Here is a 25,942-nt window from a genome sequence, read left to right as displayed (position 1 = left end):
CAAATCCCAAAAAATTGATAATGGAAACTTTAGGCAATTTCCAGTGACTGACTTAAATGACATATTGAGGGGAAAATGGAGAATGGGATTTTAGGTGGGAGAGAATCTGCTTGGCCAAGATGAAATTTTAGGAAATTTTATTCAACAAAATTTTCATAGCTTCGAAAAAAAAATATTATTTTTGGTTTTTAAGTAAAAAATATCCTCTCTTCTTTTACATATTTTTAAAATTCGTTTCCTTTTTTCTACCTTCTTCTCTTTTCCAGTTTGCTTAGCAGGTTACAATGAAAAGAGACTGTTACATGATCTATTAGATACATACAATACCCTAGAGCGACCGGTTTTAAACGAATCGGATCCATTACAATTAAGTTTTGGTTTAACTTTAATGCAAATTATTGATGTGGTAAGTACAATTTTTTTCTACCATTTAAAAATATTATTCATTATTATATAAGTTCCATACATAAGCTATTTTAGGCCTTTAATACACAATGTCACATTTCATAAAATGAAAATCAAAAAAAAAAAAAAAAAAAAACAAATTAAATATTTAATAATAACGTCCACACATCAGCGAGCCGAGAAATAGGATTAAGGCAATGCAAGGCCAATCAAATGAAATGTGAATACTTGAAAAGTTAATATCCCCTACCTAAGAATATCAATGGCAATGTCATACAATTTTCATATGCATTGCTGACAGCTTAAGTCAGTTAAGCCTCCGAATGGAGAGGGGGATATGGAAAAAAAATAATAAAATAAAAAAAAACAAAATGGTTTAATTTTAAAGAAATAAGAAATCTTGTATGGGTTATTTAAATCAGTGAGGGAATTGTGAGCCTAAAAGTATGCAATGAACCACTACATGTTTGTGCAAACAATAAATCTAATACGCAAACCATAGTAATGTGCCAGAAACGCCATACACCTACTACTCTTATGACTTTGATGGTTTTTATTTTCAATTCTTCACGAAATTAAAAAAAAAAAATTGTAAAACATTCAAATTTTAATGGATGAATAAATGTCTTATTTTCTTGAGGTGTAAAAATTCGCGAAATTTTTGCTTGATATGAGTTTCTACGCTGTATTATTATTTATTCAGAAAATTCCCCAGAATTATAAGAAATCCGGCATGAGCGAATCTGTTGGTGAATTGTGAGCCAAAAGTATGCAATGAAGCACTATGTTTTTGGTAAACAAAATATCTGACCGTAGCAACGTTCCAGAAACGCCATACACCTACTACTTTTACTATTCCACAATTTTTTTAAAATAAATTAATTTCCCCAAAAAAATAAATAAACCAACAGTTATTATCACATTTTTATAAATTTAAATTGAATTTTATTGCAAAAAAAAAAAAGACAAAAGTTCTTGTGAAAATTCGGCCCATCCATGCACAAAGCATGGCAACTTTCCAGAAACCCCATTCACCTACTACCTTTACAACTCTACAATTTTTCAAGTTGAATTCTTTTCCAAAAATAAAGAAAAATATTTTATTTATTTTTAAAAATAAAAATCCAAAAACTATTATGAGATTGGCAACTTTCCAGGAACCCCATTCACCTTTACAACTCTACAATTTTTCAACTTGAATTCTTTTCAAAAAAAAAAATATATTTTATTTATTTTAAAAATAAAAATCCAAAAACTATTATGAAATTCCGCAAAATTATATGATTTGCCATTTTCAAGAAAATCCGGATTAAATTGGTTCGGACTCCCACTTGAGGAATTCTTAATTCTATATAAAGTCGTTAGAAGTCTTTGATGAACATATTAATCTCTGAGTCTCTCTCTAATCTCTTTTCTGTTCTACAATTTTTTAAATAAATTATTTCCCAAAAAAAAAAATTAATAAATAAAAAAAAAGTCGAAAGTTATCATGAAAATTCGGTAAGGAAGATATCTTTTCTGTTCTACAATTTTTTAAATAAATTATTTCCCAAAAAAAAAATTAATAAATAAAAAAAATCGAAAGTTATTATGAAAATTCGGCCCATTCAAGGGAGGGAATTGTGAGCCTAAAAGTATGCAATAAACTATTACATTATTGTACAAACAATAAATCCAATACACAAAGCATGGCATCGTTCCAGAAACCCCATACACCTACTACTTCTACCACTTTACAAATTTTCGAATTGAACTATTTTCTAAAAAAAAATAAATAAATAGAAATCCAAAAGTTATTATGAAAATTCAGCCCAATTAAACGCTTTACCATGCTGAAGAAATACCGGCTTAAATTGGTTCGGATTCCACCTGAGGAATTCTTAACGCTATATAAAGTCATAAGAAGTCTTTGATGAGCAAATGGTGAGCCTATAAGTATGCAAAGAATCACTACGTTTCGGGTAAACAAAATATCTGATGCGCAAACCATAGCAACGTTCCAGAAACGCCATAAACTTACTACTTTTACTGTTCGAAAAATTTTCAAATTGAAGTCTTTTCCAAAACAAAAAAAAGAAAATAAATAAATAAATAAAAATCCAAAAGCTATTATGAAACTCGGCCCAATTAAATACTTTACCATGTTCAAGAAAATCCGGGTTAAATTGGTTCGGACTCCTACCTGAGGAATTCTTAATTCTATATAAAGTCGTAAGAAGTTTTGGGTAAACAAAATATCTGATGTGCAAACCATAGCAACGTTCAAGAAACGCAATTCACCTACTATTTTTTCTGTTCTAAAATTTTTTAAATAAATTAATTCCAAAAAAAAAAAATAATAATAAATTAAAAATTAATAAAAATTCGAAAGTTATTATGAAAATTCGGCCCATTTAAAAGCTTTACCATTTTCAAGGAAATCTGGGATAAATTGGTTCGGATCCCTATCTGAGGAATTTTTAACTCTATATAAAGTCATAAGAAGTCTTTGGTGACATAAGAAGTCTTTGATGAACATGTTAATCTCTGATCGAATTGTGAACCTAAAAGTATGCAATGAACCACTACATTTTTAAAACAATGTAACTAATGCACAAACTATGGCAACGTTCCAGAAACGCCATACACCTACTACTTTTACTATTCTACAATAATTTAACATGATTCTTTTCCAAAAAAAAAAAAAAAAAATAAAAAATAAATAAATGAAACAAAAGTTATTATCAAATTTTTACAATTATTTAAATAATTTTTTTTCCAAGAAAAAAATAATAATAAGTAAACAACAAAAGTAATTGTGAATATTCGGCCCATTTAAAAGCTTAATCCTTTTAAGAAAAACCGCGTTAAATTTGTTCGAACTCCTACTTGATGAATTTTTTGAATAGAATTTTGGGGAATTTTTAATAGAATTTTGGTAGACACAAAGCTAGTCTTAAAAGTGGATTTTAAAATAGATTTTTAGGAATTTTTAATAGAATTTTGGGGAATTTTTAAGAACCCATAGCAAGTCTTAGACGTGGATTTTTATATATCGATTTTTTAGGATTTTTAATAGAACTTTGGTGGACTTTAAATAGAATTTTGAAGTCTAAAACGTGGTTTTTTAAATAAAATTTTGTGGAATCTATAGCATGACTTAAACATGGATTTTTAAATAGAAATATAGAAGAATTTTTGAGGAACTCAAAACGCGGATTTTTAAATGCAATTCTCAGGGACCATAGCAAAACTTAAACGTGGATTTTTGAAGATAATTTTGAGGAACCCATAGCAAGTCTAAGATCTGAACTCATTTTGTGAAATTTTAAAATGGAATTTTGAGATATCCATTGCAAGTTCTAAACATGGATTATGCAGTTAAATTTTGAGGGGCCAGTATCAGGTTTTAAGCGAGGATTTTTAAATAGAATTTTGTGGAATCTATAGCATGACTTAAATGTGGATTTTTAAATAGAAATATAGCGGAATATTTGAGGAACTCAAAACGTGGATTTTTAAATAGAAATATTGTAAAATTTTTGAGGAACCCAAAGCGCGGATTTTTATATGCGATTCTCAGGGACCATAGCAAGACTAAAACGTGTATTTTTGAAGAGAAGAGAGGGTGATTTTTAAATACAATTTTTGGAGATCCATTGAAAGTTCTATGAGTGGATTATACAGCAGAATTTTGAGGGGCCCGTAGCAAGTCATAACCATAAATTTGTAAAAAGAATTTTGAGGGACCCGTAGCAAGTCTTAAACCAGGATTTTCAAATAGAATATTGAGGGACCCTTAGTAAGTCTTAAACGTGGAATTGTACATCGATTTTTAGGAACTTTTAATAGAATTTTTGGGGATTTTTAAAGAGAAATTTAAGGGACTCACAGCAAGTCTAAAATGCGGATTTTTAATTCTTAAACGTGGATTTTTAAATAGACTTTTTACGGATTTTTGAAAAAAAAAAAATTTTTTTTTCTGGGATTTTTTAAATACAATTTTGAGGAATCCATAGCAAGTCCTAATCATGGAATATGCAGTAGAATTTTGAAGGATCTTTAATGTGGAATTTTGAGGGATTTTAAATAGATTTTTATTGGACTTTAAATAAATATTTGAAAAACCCATAGCAGGCCTTAAAGGTGGATTTTTGAATTAATTTAAATAGATTTTTGAGGGACTCATAGCAAGCCTTAAAGCTGGAATTTTGAGAGATTTAAAATAGATAGTTGAGCAGGCCCTAACCGACGATTTTTGAGGAATTTTAAATAGATTTTTGAGGGACAAGTTGTAGATTCTTAAAGTGGAATTTTGAGGAATTTTAAATAAAGTATTGAGTCACCAATAACCTGTGCTAAAAGTGGAATTTTGAGGGATTTTAAAAAGGTTTTTGAAAAAACCCATAGCAGGCCCTTAACATGGAATTTTGAGAGATTTGAAATACATCTTTGAAGGATCCTTAAAAGACCTTAAAACCTGAATTTTTGGGGATCTTAAATTAATTTTTGGGGGACTCATAGCAGGCCTTATACGTGGGATTTTGAGAGACTTTAAATAAATTATTGATAGGCCTTAAACGAGGAATTCTGACAGGTTTTAAATAGGTTATTAAGGGACTCATCGCAGGCAATAAACTTGGAATTTTGAGAGATTTTAAATATGTTCTTGGGTGAACCATGAAAGGTATTAAATGTCAAAGTTTGAGGGATTATACACAGATATTTGAGGGACTGATAGCAGGCCTTAAAAGTGGAACTTTGAGTGATTTTATAGATTTTTGAAGGACCTGTAGAAAGCCTTCAACGCGGAATTTTGATAAAACTTTTATAGGTCATAGCACGTCTTAAATGCGGAACTTTGAGAGAGTTTAAATACATATTTGAGGGGACCATACCAGGCTTTATACGTGGAATTTTTACTTTTTTGAAGAACCCATAGAATGCCTTAAAGGTGGAGTTTTAAAGGATTTTAAATAAATTTTCGAGCGATCAATATCAGGACATAAATGAAGAATTTTGAGAGTTTTTCATTATATTTTTTGTGGGCCCATAGCGGGCCTTGAACTAGGGATTTTGAGAGATTTCTGAGGGCCTTAAAGGGGGAATTTTTTCCATAGACATTTAATATTTCCCTCATTTCCCCACGTCCGAATTCCCTGTAGATTCTGCAAATTACTCTTTAAGCTTCCTGTACGTAATTTAACGACTCTTATCTAAAACTAAGCGATGAAAAAAACAAAAAAAAAACGAAAGTGAACTTTCTCATGGCTGGCCAGTGTTTTTGAGAAGATGCAGAAGTAACAAGCAAACACTTCACAATAACACTCCCGAAGAAGAAGGACTTCAAGACGGTTCATATGCCAAGGAAAGGAGCAGTTTTCACTTTTGCCACAACAACAACAAAAACAACACAAGCCAACAGCAATTTTCAATTAAAAATGCAATGGAACCAAGTTGTTGTTGCCTCTTCTTCTCCTTCTCATTCGTTTTTTCTTCGTTTTGTTTAACAAAAAAAAAAAAACAAAAGAGGAATGCTGCATCACACAGAATGTTATCGCCCCTCAAGCAATATTTTCATAAACAGGACATTACCTGCAGCTGCAGTATAACCCTAAGGAGTTGAAAAAATAAAAACACAAAAAAAACTAAAGCATACATTACAGGCATCATCAGCAACACCATTTGTAGTGTCAACATGTTCCCTTTGCATACGAAATGCGCAAAAGAAAAACAAAAGCCTGTGAAAAAATCCATGCTGCTGCACCACACGTTATGGCATGACACAGAGGCTGGCGGGATGCTATGTGTGTGTGTCAGTGAGCAACAAAGACAAAAAATAACATGTTCACATCCTGGTCCTATTTCCGAGATGTCCTGTTTTGTTGCGCTTTGTTTCCTTTTATGGTCTCCTCTTCGCTTTTGTGTGAGCCCTGGCAGGCAGGGCACTGCAGTCAAGCCTGGAAAACAAGATGAGATAGATGATTTGTTTTTTTATTTTCTTGTTGTTGTTAAGCGTATGTATTTAGGTTCCCTTCTCCTGGAGGGTGTGCAACCTGTTTTGAGACCCTAACAACCTCAATTCATAAAAAATTATCTAACCTGAAAATTACGAAATCCTGGACACATTCGTGTAACAATGTTAAAGGAGTTATTTGAATGAGAGGATTATTTATGCAGTTGCATGGGTGAATTTTTGTATTGGATGAGGGATAATAGGGTGGGGAGAAAAATGAAACATAGGAAAAATATTTGTAAACTATGTTGAGACCTTTAAGAGGAGACCTCCTAGAGGTCTTCTGTATATAGGATACCTCTCAGAGGTCTTCTTTAGTTAGGAAACCTCCCCAAGGTGTTCTATAGATGGGAGACCTCCCAGAGGTCTACTATGGATAGGAGACCAACCAGATGCATTTAACAACTAGAAGACCTCCTATAGGTGTTTTATAATTAGGAGACCTCCCAGAGGTCTTCTATAGATAGGATACCTCTCAGAGGTCTTCTTTAGTTAGGAAACCTCCTCAAGGTCTTCTATAGATGGGAGACCTCTCAGGGACCTCCTAGAAGTATTTTATATTTAGGAGACCTCCCAGAGGTCTTCTATAGATAGGATACCTCTCAGAGGTCTTCTTTAGTTGGGAAACCTCCCCAAGGTCTTCTATAGATAGGAGACCTCCCAGAGGTCTACTATGGATAGAAGACCTCCTAGAGGTGTTTTATAATTAGGAGACCTCCCAGAGGTTTTCTGTTGATAGGAAACTTCCCAGAGGTCTTATATATATGGGTGAACTCTCAGAGGTCCTCTATAGATGGGAGATCTCCAAGAGGTCTTCTATACATAGAAAACCTCCTAGAGGTCTTCTGTAGATAGGAGGCATCCCAGAGGTCTTCTATTGATAGAAGACCTCACAGAGGTATTGTATGGATAGGCGATCTTCCAGAGGTCTTCTATAGATAGGAGAACTCCCAGAGATCTTCTATAGATAGGAGAACTCCCAGAGATCTTCTATAAATAGGAGACCTCCCAGAGGTCTTCTATAGATAGAGGATCTTCCTAGATAGAGGATCTTCCTGAGGTCTAGGGGAGGTCTTCTTCCGTCTTCTATAAATAAAAGGTCTCCCAGAAGTATTTTCGTCCAAGGAGATCCTTTTGAGGTCATCTATGAATAGAAGACCTTCCGGAGGTCCCTGAGGATTTCTTCGCCTAGGAAACAATTCTCAGATTTTTTCGGCCAACGAGAGGAGTTGAGGAGATCCGTTTGAGATCCTCTCAACCAAGAAGATCCTTCTGAGGCCTTCTCGGTCAAGGAGAACCTTCTGAGATTTTTTGTGACAAATTCTTAGGGTCTTCTCTTCTAGGAGGCCTCTCTGAGCTCTTCAATGTCTTGAAGTCCTTTTTAAACTCTTATCCGTCTAGATGACCTTTCGGAGGGCTTCTACGCCCATGAGACCTTTCTGAGGACTTTTGGGTCAAGGAAGCCCTTCTGAGTTTTTCTCGGACAAGAAGACCCTTCTTAGGTCTCTTCTCCTGGAAGACCGCTCCAGTGTTTTCTCCTCCTAGGAGAAATTCTTAAGGTATTTTCTTTTAGGTGACCTCCCTGAGTTCTTCACTACCTAGAAGACCTTTTTGATATCTTCTCCGTCTACAAGACTTTTTTGAGATCAACTCTAGAAGACCTTTTTGATATCTTCTCCGCCTAGAAGGCCTTCTTTAGGTCTTCGCCGCCGATAATACCTTTCTTGGGTCCACTCTACCAAAAAGACCCACCTGAGATCTTCTCGGTCTAGAAGACCTTTCTATGTCTTCTCGGACTAGAGAAACTTTCTGAGGGTTTATCCACCTAGAAGATCTTTCTGAAATCTCTTCGCTCCTAGAAGACCTTTTTGAGATAAATTCTACCTAGAAGACATTTCTGAGGTCTTCGCCACATTGAAGACCATTTTGAGGTCTTGTCCGCCTGTGAGACATTTCTAAGGTCTACTCCGCCGAGAAGATCGTTCTGAGGTCTACTCACCCTAAAAGACCTTTCTGAAGTCTTCGCCGACTGGATGACATTGATGTCGTCCTTGCGTAGAATCCGTTCTGAGCTATTTTTTTCTGCCTGGAGGACCTCTCTGAAGTCTTTTTCTCCTAGAAGACCTTTTTGAGGTCTTCTCCGTCTAGGAAAGCTTTCAGAGGCCCTATCTAGGTCTTCTCCGACTTATAGAGAGTTCTCAACGTTGAGAAGACGTTGTTGAGGTCGTCTCCGTCTAGAATACCTTTCTAAGATCTTCTCGGTGTAGAAGACCTTTCTGAGCACTTTACTGCCTAGAAAATCGTTCTGATTTTTTTCTGCCTGGAGGACTTTTCTGATGTTTTCTCTGTCTGGAAGACCTTGTTAAAGTTTTCTCTCGCCTAGGAGACCTTTTTCTCGATCTAAGGTTTTCTCAGGCCACAAGACCTTTATTTGATCTTTTTCGCCTAGAAAATCCTTTTGCGTGTCTGCCCTCCTCGAAAACCTTTCCGAGACTTTCTACCCCTAAAGGATCTTTCTCAGGCCTAAAAGACCTTTCCGAGATTTTCTCTCCCTAGAAGATCTTTCTGAGTTCTTCTCCGCCTATAAATCAGATTTGAGTTTTTTCTCCGTCAGGAATACCTTTTTAAAGTCTTCTCAACCTAGAATATCTCTTTTTTGGTCCTCTCCGCCTAGATATCTTCACTAAGATTTTCCCCACCCAGAAGACGTTTCTTTGATCTTTTTCAACCAGAAACCTGAGGTCTTCTCCGCCTAAAAAAAACCGTTCTAAGTTTTTTCTCTTCCTGGAAGACCTTTTTAATATCTTAACCGCCACGGAGACCTCTCTTTGGTCCTCTCCGCCTTGATATCATTTCTAATCTTTTCTCAGCCCAAAGACCTTTCTTTCATCTTCTTCGCCCATAAAACCTTTTGCGTTTCTGTGCACCTTGAAAACCTTTCTGAGATTTTCTACCCCTAAAGGATCTTTCTCAGGCCTAAAAGACCATTCCGAGATTTTCTCTCCCTAGAAGATCTTTCTGAGGTCTTCTCCGCCTTGAAAACATTTCTGACTCTTTTCTCTTTCTGGAAAACTTTTTTAAAGTTTTCTCCGCCTAGGAGACCACTCTTTGGTCCTCTCGCCTAGATGTCTTTTCTAAGGTTTTCTCCACCCAGAAGACTTTTCGTTGATCTTCTTCGCCCAGAAAACCTTCTTGGGTGCCTCTTCGCCTCGAAAGCCTTTCTGAGGCTTTCTACGCCTAAAGGATCTTTCTCAGGTCTTCTCCGCCAAAAAGACCTTTCCGAGATTTTCTCTCCCTAGAAGATCTCTCTCCATAGAAGATTTTTCTTCTCCGCCTAGAAAACATTTCTGAGTTTTTTCCTCTGTCTGAAGAGCCTTTCTAAAGTCTTATCCGGCTAGGAGACCTCTCTTTAGCCCTCTCCTCCTAGATTTCATTTCTAATGTTTTCTCCGCCCAGAAGACCATTATTTGATCTTCTTCGTCCATAACGCTTTTTGCGTTTCTGTGCGCTTTGAAAACCTTTCTGAGGTCTTCAACACCTAGAGGACTTTTTTGAGGCACTTATCGCCTTTAAGATTTTGCTGGTAGCTTTTCCGCCTTGAAGACCTTTTGGGACTTTCTCTGCCTTTTTTGGGAGTTTCTTTCTAAGCTGATTTTCTAGGCGAAAGACCTTTCCGGCATTAATTTTTTCTATCGGCTAATATTTTTTTCCCATTATCCCATTCCTTAAAATTTTAAAAGGACTCCCTATTTTAAAATGTCCTTCTTTTATTTACCCATATCTATCTGCCATAGATATCTGATCCAGCAGATCACATATTCTTAAAACTGTCTGACACACACACACACACCTATCGTTCACCACAATGATAAACTAAGTGGGAAAGTGGTACAGGAGGCATCTTTGTATTCCCTGATGAATGTTTGGCTCCTTTTATTGACGATGTCGATGATGATGATGACGACGTTGATGATGGTTGGTCTCTGTTGTCACACACACACACCCAGGGTGTTTGTGTGTGTGTGGTTGTGTAACTTCTTCATTTTTTCTCGTTGTTTGCTCTTGTGACCAATCTTTATGAGCTTCTCTTTATATGGGTTAAATCAACAAACAATTCTATGGATGCAATAAATGTTTAAATTACAAATGTGTCACACTTTTTTTTTGTCGTATCTCCTTTAGCCAGACTATATATCACTTGAATACACAAATAAATAAAGAGACCAACACACAGGCACTTTCGCACACACACTCTCACAAACATTTGATTGTGTAAATGTGGTTGTTGAATAAATATTCCTTCGAAGAAGACTAAAGCTGGCAGGGTATTGCCGGCCTAGTGTTTTCTCGCCTTTTGATGCCCAAAATGGGTGTTCTATATACATACATAGGTATGTATGTATGGATGTGTGTGTAGGCTTGTATTTATATCTGTGTGCTGGGGTTTTGTTACAAAGCCTAAAAGTATGCTGTAAAAAGTTTCTCTCCAATTTGGTTGCATATCCCACTTTCTTCCACATTTTCCGTTTTTTTTTGTGTGTGCCATGTATTTCATTTTTATTCACTTTCGGGGCTTTGTTATTATAAAGGACTATATGGTTTGGCCATAAAAGGACATAACACAAAGCTGGACCATTTTGGAGAACAAGAAATTGCTCCATTATGAAGATATATTGCGAAATAATATTAAAAGTAATTTTTTTGTGACTGGAGTTGAAAAGGCTGGATTGGGTTAAGGTTAATTGCAAATCGAGCAAAAATATTCTTTAAAAAATCCACGTTTCATCAACTGATGGCCTTTGGAAAAATATTCTTTAAAAAATCCACGTTTCATCAACTGATGGCCTTTGGAAAAATATTCTTTAAAAAATCCACGTTTCATCAACTGATGGCCTTTGGAAAAATATTCTTTAAAAAATCCACGTTTCATCAACTGATGGCCTTTGGAAAAATATTCTTTAAAAAATCCACGTTTCATCAACTGATGGCCTTTGGAAAAATATTCTTTAAAAAATCCACGTTTCATCAACTGATGGCCTTTGGAAAAATATTCTTTAAAAAATCCACGTTTCATCAACTGATGGCCTTTGGAAAAATATTCTTTAAAAAATCAACGTTTCATCAACTGATGGCCTTTGGAAAAATATTCTTTAAAAAATCCACGTTTCATCAACTGATGGCCTTTGGAAAAATATTCTTTAAAAAATCCACGTTTCATCAACTGATGGCCTTTGGAAAAATATTCTTTAAAAAATCCACGTTTCATCAACTGATGGCCTTTGGAAAAATATTCTTTAAAAAATCCACGTTTCATCAACTGATGGCCTTTGGAAAAATATTCTTTAAAAAATCCACGTTTCATCAACTGATGGCCTTTGGAAAAATATTCTTTAAAAAATCCACGTTTCATCAACTGATGGCCTTTGGAAAAATATTCTTTAAAAAATCCACGTTTCATCAACTGATGGCCTTTGGAAAAATATTCTTTAAAAAATCCACGTTTCATCAACTGATGGCCTTTGGAAAAATATTCTTTAAAAAATCCACGTTTCATCAACTGATGGCCTTTGGAAAAATATTCTTTAAAAAATCCACGTTTCATCAACTGATGGCTTTTGGAAAAATATTCTTTAAAAAATCCACGTTTCATCAACTGACGGTCTTTGGAAATTTTTTTTTTAAAAATCCACGTTTCATCAACTGATGGTCTTTGGAAAAATATTCTATAAAAAATCCACGTTTCATCAACTGATGGTCTTTGGAAAAATATTCTATAAAAAATCCACGTTTCATCAACTGATGGTCTTTGGAAAAATATTCTTTAAAAAATCCACGTTTCATCAACTGATGGTCTTTGGAAAAATATTCTTTAAAAAATCCACGTTTCATCAACTGATGGCTTTTGGAAAAATATTCTTTAAAAAATCCACGTTTCATCAACTGATGGTCTTTGGAAAAATATTCTTTAGAAAATCCAGATTTCATCAACTGATGGCTTTTGGAAAAATATTCTTTAAAAAATCCACGTTTCATCAACTGATGGCTTTTGGAAAAATATTCTTTAAAAAATCCACGTTTCATCAACTGATGGCTTTTGGAAAAATATTCTTTAAAAAATCCACGTTTCATCAACTGATGGCTTTTGGAAAAATATTCTTTAAAAAATCCACGTTTCATCAACTGATGGCTTTTGGAAAAATATTCTTTAAAAAATCCACGTTTCATCACTGATGCTTTTGGAAAAATATTCTTTAAAAAATCCACGTTTCATCAACTGATGGCTTTTGGAAAAATATTCTTTAAAAAATCCACGTTTCATCAACTGATGGCTTTTGGAAAAATATTCTTTAAAAAATCCACGTTTCATCAACTGATGGCTTTTGGAAAAATATTCTTTAAAAAATCCACGTTTCATCAACTGATGGCTTTTGGAAAAATATTCTTTAAAAAATCCACGTTTCATCAACTGATGGCTTTTGGAAACATATTCTTTAAAAAATCCACGTTTCATCAACTGATGGCTTTTGGAAAAATATTCTTTAAAAAATCCACGTTTCATCAACTGATGGTCTTTGGAAAAATATTTTTAAAAAATCCACGTTTCATCAACTGATGGTCTTTGGAAAAATATTCTTTAAAAAATCCACGTTTCATCAACTGAAGGTTGTTGAAAAAATATTCTTTAAAAAATCCACGTTTCATCAACTGATGCTCCTTGAAAAAAATATACTTTAAAAAATCCACGTTTCATCAACTGATGGTCCTTGAAAAAATATTCTTTAAAAAATCCAAGTTTCATCAACTGATGGTCGTTGAAAAAATATTCTTTAAAAAATCCACGTTTCATCAACTGATGGCCTTTGGAAAAATATTCTTTAAAAAATTCACGTTTCATCAAATGATGGCCTTTGGAAAAATATTCTTTAAAAAATCTACGTTTCATCAACTGATGGCTTTTGGAAAAATATTCTTTAAAAAATCCACGTTTCATCAACTGATGGCCTTTGGAAAAATATTCTTAAAAAAATCCACGTTTAATCAACTGATGGCTTTTGGAAAAATATTCTTAAAAAAATCCACGTTTCATCAACTGATGGCTTTTGGAAAAATATTCTTTAAAAAATCCACGTTTCATCAACTGATGGCTTTTGGAAAAATATTCTTTAAAAAATCCACGTTTCATCAACTGATGGCCTTTGGAAAAATATTCTTTAAAAAATCCACGTTTTATCAACTGATGGCTTTTGGAAAAATATTCTTAAAAAAATCCACGTTTCATCAACTGATGGCTTTTGGAAAAATATTCTTTAAAAAATCCACGTTTCATCAACTGATGGCTTTTGGAAAAATATTCTTTAAAAAATCCACGTTTCATCAACTGATGGCCTTTGGAAAAATATTCTTAAAAAAATCCACGTTTTATCAACTGATGGCTTTTGGAAAAATATTCTTAAAAAAATCCACGTTTCATCAACTGATGGCTTTTGGAAAAATATTCTTTAAAAAATCCACGTTTCATCAACTGATGGCTTTTGGAAAAATATTCTTTAAAAAATCCACGTTTCATCAACTGACGGCTTTTGGAAAAATATTCTTTAAAAAATCCACGTTTCATCAACTGATGGCCTTTGGAAAAATATTCTTTAAAAAATCCACGTTTTATCAACTGATGGCTTTTGGAAAAATATTCTTAAAAAAATCCACGTTTCATCAACTGATGGCTTTTGGAAAAATATTCTTTAAAAAATCCACGTTTCATCAATTGATGGCTTTTGGAAAAATATTCTTTAAAAAATCCACGTTTCATCAACTGAAGGCCTTTGGAAATATATTCTTTAAAAAATCCACGTTTCATCAACTGATGGCTTTTTGAAAATATTCTTTAAAAAATCCACGTTTCATCAACTGATGGCTTTTGGAAAAATATTCTTTAAAAAATCCACGTTTCATCAACTGAAGGCCTTTGGAAATATATTCTTTAAAAAATCCACGTTTCATCAACTGAAGGCCTTTGGAAAAATATTCTTTAAAAAATCCACGTTTCATCAACTGAAGGCCTTTGGAAATATATTCTTTAAAAATCCACGTTTCATCAACTGAAGGCCTTTGGAAAAATATTCTTTAAAAAATCCACGTTTCATCAACTGATGGCCTTTGGAAAAATATTCTTTAAAAAATCCACGTTTCATCAACTGATGGCCTTTGAAAAATATTCTTTAAAAAATCCACGTTTCATCAACTGATGGCCTTTGGAAAAATATTCTTTAAAAAATCCACGTTTCATCAACTGATGGCCTTTGGAAAAATATTCTTTAAAAAATCCACGTTCATCAACTGATGGCCTTTGGAAAAATATTCTTTAAAAAATCCACGTTTCATCAACTGATGGCCTTTGGAAAAATATTCTTTAAAAATCCACGTTTCATCAACTGATGGCCTTTGGAAAAATATTCTTTAAAAAATCCACGTTTCATCAACTGATGGCCTTTGGAAAAATATTCTTTAAAAAATCCACGTTTCATCAACTGATGGTCTTTGGAAAAATATTCTTTAAAAAATCCACGTTTCATCAACTGATGGTCTTTGGAAAAATATTCTTTAAAAAATCCACGTTTCATCAACTGATGGTCTTTGGAAAAATATTCTTTAAAAAATCCACGTTTCATCAACTGATGGTCTTTGGAAAAATATTCTTTAAAAAATCCACGTTTCATCAACTGATGGTCTTTGGAAAAATATTCTTTAAAAAATCCACGTTTCATCAACTGATGGTCTTTGGAAAAATATTCATCAACTGATGGTCTTTGGAAAAATATTCTTTAAAAATCCACGTTTCATCAACTGATGGTCGTTGAAAAAATATTCTTTAAGAAATCCACGATTCATCAACTGATGGTCTTTGGAAAAATATTCAACTGAGGGTCTTTGGAAAAATATTCTTTAAAAAATCCACGTTTCTGATGGTCGTTGAAAAAATATTCTCTAAAAAATCCAAAATTTTAATTTTTCAATTTTTAATTTGATTTTTTTTATTTCTTTGAAGGTATATATCCGTTGACAAATCGATTAATACTCTCCAACTTCTTTTCCCTCCCCAATTTCCCCCTATCAAAATTAATTCTCAAACAAGAAACAACCGCCATTTATTTCTAATTATTTAAACGAAAACTTTTTATTACAACTCACCCTTGCCCTCCGCCTCCTCCCATGGGCGGCAAATATTTTCAATTAAAGTTTTTTTTTTTTTTTTTGCTGCTAATTTTTTTGGGTAAATATTTAAAAACTTTTCTCATGACTTTTCATTGCATATGATGACGATGATGATTTCGACTAGGACGCTGATGATGATGATGATAAAGTTCTCTCTTAATATAAAATTCATTGGCTGATGCACAGGAGAGAGCTTCACTCTCTGGAAAATAGTTTTTACGACGAAAAATCCACCCCTCTCCCTGCACCCTTCTCTATCGCCCATTAAAGAGGAATAGTTTCGTTTTTAGGTCGCTGGGAATATCTTCAACATTCCAGCATCCATTCTCTCCCGACACCATATTTAAACGTGGAGAGGGGTTCCTAGCAAAGTTTTGCTATTTTTACACATCATTGATTAAAGCCAACATCAAAATGTAAAATTGAAATTAATTGACTTGAATGACACTTCCTTAATATACACTTAAGACATTTGGCGACGTGGGAGATATTGTCACAGTTTTGCTTGCGAAAGACAAGGACGAAGGAGCAGAAACGAGAAATATTAAATGACATCATGTCACATAACAAAAGGCTAAATAGTTGGAAATAGGGGGCCAGAATAAAAGGGAGTGAGGCGATTTAAGAAATGGGTTGATATGAATACAAAAGGGAAAAGGATAATTTCCAAAAGGATTTCTTGGTTAAAGTCACAAATTTTTAAATTTAGATTTATTTGTGTAATCCTAAAAGCGAATATTGCATAGCGATAGAAGTTGTGCCTGAAACTATGCTCTATTTATTTATATTAGAAATTTTAAAATTGCGATGTTTTAATCATTTCATTTCATCAACTGATGGTCGTTGAAAAAATATTCTTTAAAAAATCCACGTTTCGAAGGCTCCTCAAAAAATATTCTTTAAAAAATCCACTTTTCATCAACTGATGGTCGTTGAAAAAATATTCTTTAAAAAATCCACGTTTCTTGGTCTGTTGATCCTTGAAAAAATATTTTTTAAAAAATCCACGTTTCGTGGTCTGTTTATCCTTGAAAAAATATTCTTTAAAAAATCCACGTTTCTTGGTCTGTTGATCCTTGAAAAAATGTTCTCTAAAAAATCCACGTTTCTTGGTCTGTTGATCCTTGAAAAAATATTCTTTAAAAAATCCACGCCTTGGATGGTCGTTGAAAAAATATTCTTTAAAAAATCCACGCTTTGGATGGTCGTAGAAAAAATATTCGTTAAAAAATCCACGCCTTGGATGGTCGTTGAAAAAATATTCTTTAAAAAATCCACGCTTGGATGGTCGTTGAAAAAATATTCTTTAAAAAATTCACGCCTTGGATGGTCGTTGAAAAAATATTCTTAAAAAGTCCACGCCTTGGATGGTCCTTGAAAAAATATTCGTTAAAAAATCCACGCCTTGGATGGTCCTTGAAAAAATATTCTTTAAAAAATCCAAGCCTTGGGTGGTCCTTGAAAAAATATTGTTTAAAAAATCCAAGCCTTGGGTGGTCCTTGAAAAAATATTGTTTAAAAAATCCACGCCTTGGATGGTCTATGAAAAAATATTCTTTAAAAAGTCCAAGCCTTGGAGGGTCGTTGAAAAAATATTCTTTAAAAAATTCACGCCTTGGATGGTCGTTGAAAAAATATTCTTTAAAAAATCCACGCCTTGGATGGTCGTTGAAAAAAATATTCTTTAAACAATACACGCCTCTGTTGCTTCTTGAAAAAAATATTCTCAAAAAAATCCACCCCTCATTTCATCCTTGAAAAAATATTGTTTAAAAAATCCTCGGTTGTGTTGGTCCTTGAAAAATTTTCTTTATAAAAACACACACACACTCAGTCAGTCCTTGAAAAAATATTCTCTAAAAAAATCCACGCCTCAGTCAGTCCGTGAAAAAATATTCTTTAAAAAACTCCAGGTTTAATGGTCCTAGGAAAAATATTTTTTAAAAAATCCTCGTCTCTGTTGGTCCTTTGAAAAAATGCTCATTTGTGTCCTCACTGGTCTTTGGAAAAATATTCGATTAAAATTTCAGATTAAAACTGAACCGAAAATCCACAGCATACTTTTATTGCATATGCTGTAGTGCAAATATAAAGCATACCTTAAGGCGCCTACCTTTCGGTTTTCTTTTTATTTATATATAACTTTCCCTATTTGTCTTTGGAAAATGACACAAACAATAATGGAAGCCCACATTGTTAAATAGAGCCGAAGCGCTTACATTACAACGACCTGCCTCCACAAAACACGTACATTGCTCTGGTATAAAAAGAAAAAACTGAAACATGTCAATGCAGTTTATTGAAGAGAAAAATTTGAATCAAATGCAATATCCCAGTCCGCATTCACAACAATGAACGGATACCAATTCGTTGGAAAAATATTCTTTAAAAATCCACGTTTCTGATGGTCGTTGAAAAAAATATTCTTTAAAAAATCCACGCCTTTGGTGGTCTTTGGAAAAAATATTCTTTAAAAAATCCACGCCTTGGATAGTCCTTAAAAAAATATTCTTTAAAAATCCAAGCCTTGGATGGTCGTTGAAAAAATATTTTTTAAAAAATCCACGTTTCTTGGTCTGTTGATCCTTGAAAAAATATTTTTTAAAAAATCCACGTTTCTTGGTCTGTTGATCCTTGAAAAAATATTTTTTAAAAAATCCACGTTTCTTGGTCTGTTGATCCTTGAAAAAATATTTTTTAAAAAATCCACATTTCTTGGTCTGTTGATTCTTGAAAAAATATTTTTTAAAAAATCCACGTTTCTTGGTCTGTTGATCCTGGAAAAAATATTTTTTAAAAAATCCACATTTCTTGGTCTGTTGATTCTTGAAAAAATATTTTTTAAAAAATCCACATTTCTTGGTCTGTTGATTCTTGAAAAAATATTTTTTAAAAAATCCACGTTTCTTGGTCTGTTGTTCCTTGAAAAAATATTTTTTAAAAAATCCACGTTTCTTGGTCTGTTGATCCTTGAAAAAATATTCTTTAAAAAATCCAGGTTTCTTGGTCTGTTGATCCTTGAAAAAATATTCTTGAAAAAATCCACGTTTCTTGGTCTGTTGATCCTTGAAAAAATATTTTTTAAAAAATCCACGTTTCGTGGTCTGTTGATCCTTGAAAAAATATTCTTTAAAAAATCCACGTTTCTTGGTCTGTTGATCCTTGAAAAAATGTTCTCTAAAAAATCCACGTTTCTTGGTCTGTTGATCCTTGAAAAAATATTCGTTAAAAAATCCACGCTGTGGATGGTCGTTGAAAAAATATTCGTTAAAAAATCCACGCCTTGGATGGTCGTTGAAAAAATATTCTTTAAAAAATCCACGTTTCTGATGGTCGTTGAAAAAATATTCTTTAAAAAATCCACGCTTGGATGGTCGTTGAAAAAATATTCTTTAAAAAATCCACGTTTCTGATGGTCGTTGAAAAAATATTCTTTAAAAAATCCACGCTTGGATGGTCGTTGAAAAAATATTCTTTAAAAAATCCACGTTTCTGATGGTCGTTGAAAAAATATTCTTTAAAAAATCCACGCTTGGATGGTCGTTGAAAAAATATTCTTTAAAAAATCCACGTTTCTGATGGTCGTTGAAAAAATATTCTTTAAAAAATCCACGCTTGGATGGTCGTTGAAAAAATATTCTTTAAAAAATCCACGTTTCTGATGGTCGTTGAAAAAATATTCTTTAAAAAATCCACGCTTGGATGGTCGTTGAAAAAATATTCTTTAAAAAATCCACGTTTCTGATGGTCGTTGAAAAAATATTCTTTAAAAAATCCACGCCTTGGATGGTCGTTGAAAAAATATTCTTTAAAAAATCCACGCCTTGGATGGTCGTTAAAAAATATTCTTTAAAAAATCCACGCCTTGGATGGTCGTTAAAAAATATTCTTTAAAAAATCCACGCCTTGGATGGTCGTTGAAAAATATTCTTTAAAAATCCACGCCTTGGATGGTCGTTGAAAAAATATTCTTTAAAAAATCCACGCCTTGGATGGTCGTTGAAAAAATATTCTTTAAAAAATCCACGCCTTGGATGGTCGTTGAAAAAATATTCTTTAAAAAATCCACGCCTTGGATGGTCGTTGAAAAAATATTCTTTAAAAAATCCACGCCTTGGATGGTCGTTGAAAAAATATTCTTTAAAAAATCCACGCCTTGGATGGTCGTTGAAAAAATATTCTTTAAAAATCCACGCCTTGGATGGTCGTTGAAAAAATATTCTTTAAAAAATCCACGCCTTGGATGGTCGTTGAAAAAATATTCTTTAAAAAATCCACGCCTTGGATGGTCGTTGAAAAAATATTCTTTAAAAAATCCACGCCTTGGATGGTCGTTGAAAAAATATTCTTTAAAAAATCCACGCCTTGGATGGTCGTTGAAAAAATATTCTTTAAAAAATCCACGCCTTGGATGGTCGTTGAAAAAATATTCTTTAAAAAATCCACGCCTTGGATGGTCGTTGAAAAAATATTCTTTAAAAAATCCACGCCTTGGATGGTCGTTGAAAAATATTCTTTAAAAAATCCACGCCTTGGATGGTCGTTGAAAAAATATTCTTTAAAAAATCCACGCCTTGGATGGTCGTTGAAAAAATATTCTTTAAAAAATCCACGCCTTGGATGGTCGTTGAAAAAATATTCTTTAAAAAATCCACGCCTTGGATGGTCGTTGAAAAAAAATATTCTTTAAAAAATCCAAGCCTTGGATGGTCGTTGAAAAAAAATATTCTTCAAAAAATCCAAGCCTCTGTTGTTCCTTAAAAAATATTTTTTAAAAAATCCATCCCTCTATTTGTTGTTGAAAAAAAAAATATTCTTTAAAAAATCCAGGCCTCTATTGGTTGTTGAAAAAATATTCTTTAAAAAATCCACGTTTCTGATGGTCGTTGAAAAAATATTCTTTAAAAAATCCACGTCTCTATTGGTCCATGAAAAACTATTCTTTACAAATCCACGCCTCTGTTGGTCCTTGAAAAAATATTCTTTAATAAATCCACGCCTCTGTTGCTCCTTGAAAAACTATTATTTAAAAATTCACACCTCTGTTGGTCTTTAAAAAATCCACGTCTCTGTTGTTCCTTGAAAAAATGTTCTTTAAAAAATCCAGGTTTCTTGGTCTTTGAAAAAAATATTTTTTAAAAAATCCCATTTGTGTCCTGGACTGTTCTCGGAAAATATTCTATTGAAACTGGATCGAAAATTTACAGCATACTTTTATTGCATATGCCATTGTGCAAATATGAAGCATACCTTAAGGCGCCTGTCTTTCAGTTTTCTTTTTATTTCTATATAACTTTCCCTATTTGTCTTTGGAAAATGACACAAACAATAATGGAAGCTACCACTATTGTTAAATAGAACCAAAGAGTTTACATTAAAACGACCTGCCACCACAAAACACGTACATTGCTCTGGTATAAAAAGAAAAACTTTTAACATGCCAATGCAGTTTATTGAAGAGAAAAATTTGAATCAAATGCAATAGCCCAGACCGCATTCACAACAATGAACGGATACCAATTCCAATTGTAATTTCAGCAACGACACTTCAGTTAATGGAAAGCGTAAATATAAAACGCTGATAACAATTCATTCAAAGCGATGCTTTAGACATCGAACAATTGATGACAGACCCATTTGTCTGGGTATTAGATTTATGTTGGAAAAAAGAAAACTTTATGGAAAATTTATTTGTTGTTTGTGCCTTGGAAAACTTTTATTATCTGGTATTTCATAGCAAAAGAAAAGAGTTATTGAAGTACATAACAAAGCCTAAAAGTATGCCACATGGCACATACACATCTCCAAGTGTTCCTAAAGCATTTCCGATTTCAAGTGTGTACCCTTGCGTACTAATATTATCACATATTATTAGCTTTCAATGCAAATCTGAGAGTAGTGAGTATTTAATGCCGATAATAATAAATAATATAAGCCTATTGGTATGCAACATTAATTGGTTTAATTTATATTTTCTATTAATATTTAATTTGCTTTTGTCAAAGACATATTATCTTCGACCGAGATAGCCTTTTAATCAGTATTTCTATAGCCAATTAAGATAAGATTTATTATTGTCATAGCCATTGTTAATAGATTTCCAATGCAAAAGATGAAGGATATTTTAATAGCCTGGATGTATGCAACATAGTTTGATGTGGAAATCAATAAAATGACATTTTCTATTTGAGTCACATAGGGTTTGATATGTGTGTGTGACCACAAAGCTTGAGATTTTTAGTATTTAGTCACTAAGAAGAGTACTCTATATGGGTAAGGGAGTAATTTGGTATTTTGAACTCTTAACCCATTTCGCGCCGATAAAAAAAATATATTTACGTTTAAACTTTTCTGGGATAATTTGAATCTATTTAAGTATTTAATCTCCAAGAAAGGTGACCTACATATACGAGGGTGTAATTTGTAAATTTTAACTCTTAACCCACCCAGGTTTTTTTATCTCACCCCTTAGGGTATAATTCGGAATTTTCAACTATTAGCCCATTTCGCGACGAGAAGAAAAGGAAAATACTCTTTTGGGTTAATTAGAACCCATTAAAGACAAATGTTCTCTCAAAAAATTTCCAATTTCTTGAAAAAAACAAAAAAAAACAAACCTAACAGTGCCTCGAAGTGGGTTAATTCGGTGTTGTCCTTTCGCAAGTAATATTTTACCACTCTATTGAAGTTATATGTACAGGGTCCATCATATATGTCCAAAATATTGATATTTATAATCATTTTCATCATTAAACTCAAGTAGCCCATTAAGTTTCCTAATATTGTAGATACTTCGAAAGCTATCAGTTCTCCTTCATGCAATGGACACCACCACCGTATTATTCCAGCTTTATTGGCCCTAAGAATCTATTCTTCCTTCATGACATACCTCTGGCCCCTTCTCCCGCATAAAAACGGATATTCGCTCTCTCATTCATTCCATCATTCCATTTATTGCTCTTCATTGGCAAATGACAAACTTAATTGGCAATTATTAGTGCTTAACCCAAGCTTGGCCATAAAATTGAACCAAAGCAAAAGTAATTTAATAAGAATATGCATAATGAGCAAAAGCCAAGCAGTACCAATGAGCCAGCAATGGCAAGAAAAGATTACAAAGGGAAAGAAAAGAATCAAAATTCAATAGATTTTCCATGGATTATGACACTTAGGATAATAGTGGCCATAATGTGAAGCACAGCAGGAGAGAGAAGAAAAAAATTACCATTGAGAAGTATCCATGAAATTAAAAAATAAAAAATATTGTTTTTTAAGAAAAAATTGGTTTTTAAAAGAATATTTTTTCTAGGAACAACGCATGCGTGGGTACTTTTAAAGAACATTTGTTCAAGGATCAACAAAGGCGTGGATTTTTTAAAAAATATTTTTTCAAGGACCATCCAAGGCGTGGATTTTTTAAAGAATATTTTTTTCAAGGATCAACAAAGGCGCGGCTTTTTTAAAAAGTATTTTTTCAAGGACCATCCAAGGCGTGGATTTTTTAAAGAATATTTTTTTCAAAAATCAACAAGGCGTGGATTTTTTTAAAAATATTTTTTCAAGAATCAACAAAGGCGTGGATTTTTTAAAGAATATTTTTTCAAAAATCAACAAAGCGTGGATTTTTTTAAAATATTTTTTTCAAGAATCAACAAAGGCGTGGATTTTTTAAAGAATATTTTTTTCAAAAACCAACCGAGTCCTGGATTTTTCAGAGAATATTTTTCAAAAACCTACCGAGGCCTGGATTTTTTAAAAAATTATTTTTCAAGTACCATCCAAGGCGTGGATTTTTTAAAAAAAAATTTCAAAGACCATCCAAGGCTGGGATTTTTTAAAAAAAAATTTCAAAGACCATCCAAGGCGGGGATTTTTTAAAGAATATTTTTTCAAGGACCATCCAAGGCGTGGATTTTTTTAAAAAAAAATTTCAAAGACCATCCAAGGCGGGGATATTTTAAAGAATATTTTTTCAAGGACCATCCAAGGCGTGGATTTTTTAAAAACTATTTTTTCAAGGACGTGGATTTTTTGAAAAATATTTTTTCAAGGACAATCCAAGGCGTGGATTTTTTAACAAATATTTTTTTAAGGACCATCCAAGGCGTGGATTTTTTAACAAATATTTTTTTAAGGACCATCCAAGGCGTGGATTTTTTAACAAATATTTTTTTAAGGACCATCTAAGGCGTGGATTTTTTAAAGAATATTTTTTCTAGGACCATCAGAAACGTGGATTTTTTAAAGAAAATTTTTTCTAGGACCATTAGAAACGTGGATTTTTAAAATAATATTTTTCAAGGACCATCAGAAACGTGGATTTTTTAAAGAATATTTTTTCAAGGACCATTAGAAACGTGGATTTTTTTAAAAATATTTTTTCAAGAACCATCCAAGGCGTGGATTTTTTTAAAAATATTTTTTCAAGAACCATCCAAGGCGTGGATTTTTTAAAAAATATTTCTTCAGGGAATATTCAAGGCGTGGATTTTTTAAAAAATATTTTTTCAAAGACCATCCAAGGCGTGGATTTTTTAAAAAATATTTTTTCAAAGACCATCCAAGGCGTGGATTTTTTAAAAAATATTTTTTCAAAGACCATCCAAGGCGTGGACTTTTTAAAGAATATTTTTCCAAGGACCATCAGTTGAAGAAACGGGGATTTCTTAAAGAATATTTTTTCAACGACCATCAGTTAAAGAAACTTGGATTTCTTTAAGAATATTTTTTCAAGGACCATCAACAAACGTGGATTTTTAAAAGAATATTTTTTTAACGACCATAAGTTGAAGAATCGTGGATTTTTTAAAGAATATTTTTTCAACGGCCATCAGTTGAAGAATTGTGGACTTTTTAAAGAATATTTTTTCAAGGACCATCAGGACCATCAGTTAAAGAAACGTGGATTTTTTAAAGAATATTTTTTTAACAACCATCAGCTGAAGAAACGTGGATTTTTTTTAAAGAATATTTTTTCAACGACCATCAGTTAAAGAAACGTGGATTTTTTAAAGAATATTTTTTCAAGGATCATCAGTTAAAGAAACGTGGATTTTTTAAAGAATATTTTTTCAAGGATCATCAGTTAAAGAAACGTGGATTTTTTAAAGAATATTTTTTCAACGACCATCAGCTGAAGAAACGTTGGTTTTTTAAAGAATATTTTTTCAAGGAACATCAGTTGAAGAAACGTGGATTTTTTAAAGAATATTTTTTCAACATCCATCAGTTGAAGAAACGTTGATTTTTTAAATATTTTTTTTTTCAAGCATCATCAGGTCGCCGATGAGTTCTCTTTCGGAATATATTTGTTTCAAATATCAATGCTGTCTCATTATGCTTAAACTCTACAATGCGCCTATAAGTATGCAATGCTCAAAAAACCCAATGTTTCACAATAAAATATTTACCGGAAATTTTAGTGACACTAAAATTAATGTCATTTTAATGGTTATTTATGTTGATTTATATGCTTAATAATGCACGGTCCACCGAACTAAGTCAGCCCCACGTTTTTACAAAAACGTGCCTCCTCCCTTAGCTCTGCTATAATTTGCTATCCTTTTTTGCCCATTTTCCACAAACGATTTTGTCCCACTGATGTTGGTTCAAAAACCTCGTCAAAAGTGTACACAACCAAAAACAACAACAACAACATAAGCTAAAGCTCGACTACAACAAAAAAGTGTAATTAATTCATGCATGCCATGGCAATAAATTATTGTTTTGCATTTGAGTAACAGTTGCAGCAACATTTCCTGTTTACCTTTGGCCAGTGTTTCGTTTTTTGGTTTTGTTTTGCTTTCGTTGTAGTTTCTGAATAGCTGCCAACAAAGTAATAGCTTCACACGATAACCAATGCACAAAAAAAAAAAAAAAAACAGTGCAATTTTAAACACCAATGCCACTAGTGAACAATATTGGTATTTGCCAGGGCTGTTGTTTGAGGTTGATGGTGGAAAATACAGAGGTCCATTGATTAAGGTGGTTAGAGAAAAATTGGAATTTTTGACTCCTAAAAATATACTTTAAAATGGACAAAAATCCACGTTTCATCAACTGGGAAATAGGAAATATTCTTTAAAAAATCCACGTTTCTTCAACTGATGGTCCTTGCAAAAAAAAAAAATCCTTTAAAAAATCCACGTTTCTTCAACTGATGGTCCTTGCAAAAATAAAAATCCTTTAAAAAATCTACGTTTCTTCAACTGATGGTCCTTGCAAAAATAAAAATCCTTTAAAAAATCCACGTTTCTTCAACTGATGGTCCTTGCAAAAATAAAAATCCTTTAAAAAAATCCACGTTTCTTCAACTGGTGGTCCTTGCAAAAA

At 32.8% G+C, this 25,942-nt stretch overlaps 1 protein-coding gene across 1 annotated transcript in view; it reads left to right on the top strand.

Moving 5' to 3' along the window:
- Nucleotides 1-25,942, top strand: part of LOC101896226 (neuronal acetylcholine receptor subunit alpha-7-like) — a gene marked incomplete at its 5' end in the record, with an annotated part of 244,281 nt that overhangs the window by 58,769 nt on the left and 159,570 nt on the right. The window contains 1 exon segment of the mRNA NM_001308981.1: nt 267-406. Within this exon segment, the coding sequence (NP_001295910.1) occupies nt 267-406 (140 nt within the window).

This window comes from Musca domestica, unplaced genomic scaffold (assembly GCF_030504385.1).
Source record: "Musca domestica strain aabys unplaced genomic scaffold, Musca_domestica.polishedcontigs.V.1.1 62, whole genome shotgun sequence".
Lineage (NCBI taxonomy): Eukaryota > Metazoa > Arthropoda > Insecta > Diptera > Muscidae > Musca > Musca domestica.
This window is presented reverse-complemented; position numbering and strand designations above follow the sequence as displayed.